The sequence below is a fragment of the Neltuma alba genome, unplaced genomic scaffold (genome assembly GCF_004799145.2).
Source record: "Neltuma alba isolate B1F8T4 unplaced genomic scaffold, ASM479914v2 tig00002863_pilon, whole genome shotgun sequence".
Taxonomy (NCBI): domain Eukaryota; kingdom Viridiplantae; phylum Streptophyta; class Magnoliopsida; order Fabales; family Fabaceae; genus Neltuma; species Neltuma alba.
Genome location: NW_021633048.1, coordinates 196 through 5,395, shown reverse-complemented (window position 1 = coordinate 5,395; position 5,200 = coordinate 196). Strand labels below are relative to the sequence as shown.

At 35.8% G+C, this 5,200-nt stretch overlaps 1 protein-coding gene across 1 annotated transcript; it reads right to left on the bottom strand.

Moving 5' to 3' along the window:
* Positions 1–541: 541 nt before the first annotated feature.
* Positions 542–4,510, bottom strand: LOC114739646 (probable anion transporter 3, chloroplastic). Its single transcript, XM_028927730.1, has 8 exons — positions 4,071–4,510; positions 2,984–3,210; positions 2,283–2,634; positions 2,137–2,181; positions 1,879–2,025; positions 1,493–1,630; positions 923–956; positions 542–773 (listed from the first exon to the last, which is right to left on the bottom strand). The coding sequence occupies exons 1-8, from the start codon at positions 4,491–4,493 to the stop codon at positions 604–606; spliced, it is 1,536 nt and encodes a 511-aa protein (XP_028783563.1). The 5' UTR covers positions 4,494–4,510; the 3' UTR covers positions 542–603.
* Between the last annotated feature and the right edge of the window lie 690 nt (positions 4,511–5,200).

Sequence of the window (5,200 nt, the reverse complement as noted above, 5' to 3'; positions counted from 1 at the left end):
CAATCCTAAAAAGTACTTATTCTCAAAACGAGACAAACTCCTTCACATATTTACTTCGTAAATCGTAAAAGCATTTTTAAAATTATGATTTAGTTTCCATCTAAACACTTCTTTATGCCACTAAGCTATTAGCTATTAGGTCATGAAATTATTATGTTTTCTAGTAATGGTTGAGTTGCTTCAGTGTGCACCAGATGTCCCGTTGAGTATATGAAGGGTGAGGTCTATGCAATTGATAACTAAATAATTCGAACAGAAACATATATCACATAGAAATTTACTTTGGGGCAAAAAATCTCAGTCTTGGTGGGATTTGCATTGGCCAAAAGAATGACACGTCTACCTTTTAAGTAAATAAGAATGTGTGCCCGCTCTCAGATGCCAAGGTTACAGACGAATCTTCGTACACTTTAATTCTTGAAAACAAACCAAACCAAAAAAAAACTGAAAATTACTAAATCTCACATGAAATTTGGTAACAACAATTTATTTAGTATTGACAATACTGAATTTATAAATGATAATAAATTTTTGCTGACACTCCTTATTTAGTATTTAATAATTTTCAGTTTTTTTTTATTATTTTTTTCTTACTTTTTTATGTCAAAAAACTCGTTCGCCTGTGGCAAATAGGTTCCAAAAGATGGTGCTCACAAAATAGAGAGCTGCTGTTACGGTTAAGAATGCTTGAAAAGATCCCAACCATTCAACAAAATAACCAGTCCCAATTGTGCTTATGATAGCTGCTAGAGTTCCAGCTGAGTTTGATATTCCTGCAGTGAGATATTGAAAACACGAGGAAACATATTCTCATAACATATTTTTTTTACGTAAGATATTGATGATAAATGAACATCTAAAGAAAGATTGTTGGGAGGTGAAAAAACCAGAAAGGAAAATCATAACATTTTGCTTGACTTACCGTGTAGGAATCCAGCATACTGAGGAGCTATGTCCTGATACGCATAACATACAAGGTGTGAGTTTTTAGGACTCCTATATGTCAGCCGAAAGTTCATTTGAAAGAATCTTCATACATCAAACCAATAAACCAAACGAATCAAAAGTAGATATCTAAATATTCTTCGGCAGACAGAATCCAAAAGATAAGTAGGTCAAGTCAGTCGCAAAAAAAGCATATCAATACGTTTGACGCATTTTTAAGAAGGATCAACCCTTAACGTTTTCATTCATTTCCTCTCTATGCTAATCGAATCTTCTACAGTTACAAAAAGTCATCACTTTCAATACATGTAGAGAAAGATAATAGGGGGGATGGATGCAAAGAGAAAGTTAATTCTATACAACAGTTAACTTTCTTTTTGTTTTTCTCTTCAAATATATAGCTATATGATTATGGCAGATCCAATTTGCTTTTTCTGCAAACATTTTTGTAAAACTACGAATCTCTTTATTTTTAGCTATTCATGTTGGCTTGGTTTAGCTATCTTTGAATGATAAATTCTTCCCAAGAATCAATGTTTGAACTTACTTGAATATTCAGCATAAAGCCCGCCTGACTGAAAGAACTCAAGCTCAAAGCTGCAGTTATGAGAACAGCAGCAGTTGCTGGTGTATTGGCATAGTTCAAGCAGAGCAAGGATAAAGCAGGTCCAATGAATCCAATGGACTGTAATTTACAAGTATGGAAAAGATCAGCACACAATATCCCTCAAAATGATTTCTGTGTGCTTCCATGTTCTCTAATTGCTTTAAAATGAAACACTGTCATTTCACATTCCAAGTTGTTTCTTCATGATTTCTCTTGATGGCACATCATTATTTCAGGATCATTTCAGAAAAACTAAAATGATTATTGCAGTTTCCATGTAAAACCTACATTTTAAGTCCTTTAGCGTGAAGCTGCTGAAGAATTACCTGCATGAACTTTCGGACAAATGTTAGAGGGTACCCTTCCTTGATTAAGGAGTCTGATGTTGCACCAGCTATATAACCTGAAATCGCCATTGTTGCCCATGGAACCGCACTAAACCAGGCTGCCTGCTTCAAGTTTACATGATATACCTATATGTAGAAACAGATTAACCACGTATCTTTAGTAAGTGATGCTGAATACATTTGAAAATTAAATAAAATAAAAAAGAGCTAATGACAAAAGATTGAGGAGATAATTACGCTTTTGAAATAAACTGGCATCCATGAGAGGAGAACAAAGTATCCCTGCAAGTAACCTGGCCAACATTAGTAATGCCAAACTATAATGGATTCATGAGAACGCATAATTATTTTCGTTTACCTTAAGGAAAAGAAATAGAACTCACCCAGTTGTTCGTTGCATTGGCAAAAATGATAGCCCAAGATGGTAATTTAGATAGCAAAAGGCGCAAGGGAGGGAAGTTGGTTGTTTGTTTGGAAGAATAAGTGGTTTGTCCAGCTTGAATTAGTCTTAGCTCTGATCTACTGATGAAATGACTGTCTTGAGGATCATTAGAGACTTGGTATGCCCATGTTAACACCCAGAGAAAGCCAATAGATGAGAACAAAAGAAAAGGACCAGAAATCCCAATGGATGATAACATAATTGGAGTGAGCAACAAGCCTATGACATTTCCAAGATGAAATCCAGCCATTGAAATGCCCACTGCACTTGCCCTTTCATGACTTGGAAACCACCTATTCACATTTGAAGATTAAGTCATCTTTCAATTTGTAAGAAAGCTGAGGCTTGAAAAACAAGTGCACAAACACTCTTATATAAAGCGCAGCCCCATGCAAAAGGCTCCCATCAGGTGGGGTCTGGAAAGGGATAAATGTACGCAGCCTTATCTCTGCAAGCAGAGAGGCTGTTTTCAAGATTTGAACCTATGACCTCCAGGTCTCTTACCGTTATTCCAAAGCTCACCTTCACAAACACTCTTCTTATTTATCATAGAGAAATTATAACCAAAATTTGTGTGATGAAGCAATGTGTGGTTTTCAAGTCAGAGTAGAATGAGGAAGAAGAGGATGAAGGAGGCATCACCTTGATAAGAGAGTGGTCATGGAGGGAAGAGCCACTCCTTCAGCGAGTCCAAAGAAAGCTCGAGCCATTAACAAGGCGAACGTAGAGCGGTTGGCAGCCCAAGGAGTAATGAGAGTGGCCAAAGACCACAAAACCACTCCCCAACCCATCACTTTCTTTCCTCCATATCTGTCTACCAAAGCTCCTCCAATCACTGACGAGAATATGTATCCCCACAGGAATGATGACTGATACATTCATTTGTTTTTTGGGGTTTCAGTGTTAGCCACTAATTAAGCTCAATATTGCTTTGTTAAAATGACAAAGTTATTTCTAAGGAATGCAGCAACAATGGAGCATGGAGGAAATATTACTTTGCATTTTAGTTCAAGTTAGGTGCCTTAATCAGAGACACGAAAAAAAAAGACACATTTTTTGGGTACTTGATGAAGCATGTGTGGGATATAGAAAGAAACTAAAATTAAAATTATTTTCATCTTTAATTTTTTAGAGATTATAAAATATTAACAATTATTGCGGAAATAAAACGTAGCTTGAAGTTAAGGCGGTTTTGCCGCAAAGTCATTCCACGTGTTATGATCTTTGTCAAGAGATCTGACTTTTATTCTTTTGACCAAGAGAAAAGACCTGATATTGAGACCTTTGTCTTGGGAAATGTTTAATATAATATATTTGATTTATTTATTTTATATAAATTTTAATCAATTTCGTTTCTTATAATTTATTTTTCTACTAATTTTTTATAATAATTTTCGTTTTAGCCAATACACTTAATTAATAAAAATTAAAAAAAACAATATATATTTATTATAAATAATTAACTTAACTATTTTTTAAATTATTTAAATAGTTTAATTAGTTTATATTAAAGAAGAGAGAAAAAAGTAATGTGAATCTCGGTCATCTTGTAAAGTTATACTACCCACAGATTTTAATCTTTTTTATTACTTTTTGTTGTGAGATTTGTCCATAACTTCATAACCCCAGCACGTTTATTCTTGATGAGCAAAAACCAAACAGAAGAAATCAAAACAAGACGTACAGAAAAGAAAAGTACAGAGAGAGAGGGGTCACAATAGCTTCATACTTGAACGACGCCAAGGAAAGAACTGGACCATCCATGTTGGGCAGCGAGTGGTACGACGGCCACAGACATGACGACCCTGTCTGCATTGCACAGACACATTACGCACGCCACCAAACACGCCACTTTGTACCTCTCCGGCATCGTCCGCACTCCTCCTCCTTCTCTTCTCACCATTCCTCCTTCTACACCCTCCGCCGTGCACCTCGCCGGCGCTGCCCATTTCGTCCTTGCCGTACCCTCACCACGCTCTGTCCCTGCTCCTCTGTTTCTCCTGATATATCTTACGGAGAAGGGCTTTCCCGAGACTCTAGATGTGAATCGTAACTGAGTATTTCGGAAATTGGTTAAATCAGAACGGGGATTGAGGGGAGAAGAAGAAGGTGAGGAATGTGATAGGAACTGTGCGGAGGTTGTAGCCGCCATGAAAGAGGAAGGAGAGGACTTCAGAGGCAGAGAGACATGGATTTGAAAATGGAGATATGGAGAATGTTGACGAGGTATGTTTGTGATGGAAGCATTGGGAAATCACCGCGTATCTTAGTTGGTGGGTAAGCTTTTGATTGGATGATCCCTGCCCACTAATGCAGATTTGAACTGCCAAGAAAAGAAAGCAACAGAAAGTTGTTGTTCGGGTTGGTGAGAAAACGAAGGGCGCGATCGATTTGTAATTAGCGAATGAGAAATTCCCTTTTAGTCAAAAAAAAAAAAACTCCGTAAAAAGTCAAGGCTATTTTTGTTTTGACTTGGTGAGATTACTTCTTCTTTTTAAAAAAAAAAAAAAAGTTATCGTCTGGTTAAATTTCAGTCTTATCAGACTCAGACTTAGTAGATTAATTTTTCTAATATAAACTTTTTTTTCATCGCCATGTTTAAGCGCACAGATTTGTTTACTTAATCCAACTGCCATTACCATACTTTATATATTGAAAGAAAATGGAAAAATATGATTTTTAGTTAATAGGTTACAAACCCGAATAAAATAGGAGTGTTGTGTGGCTAATAAAAACTCTCTCAAGGTTTTTATAAGGAAAAATTGTAAAAAAAAAAAATCTTTGAAATAAAAAAAATTGTAAATAAAGACTTATTACAATATTAGTATAGGTTTTGATAATAATTAATGAGCAAATGAC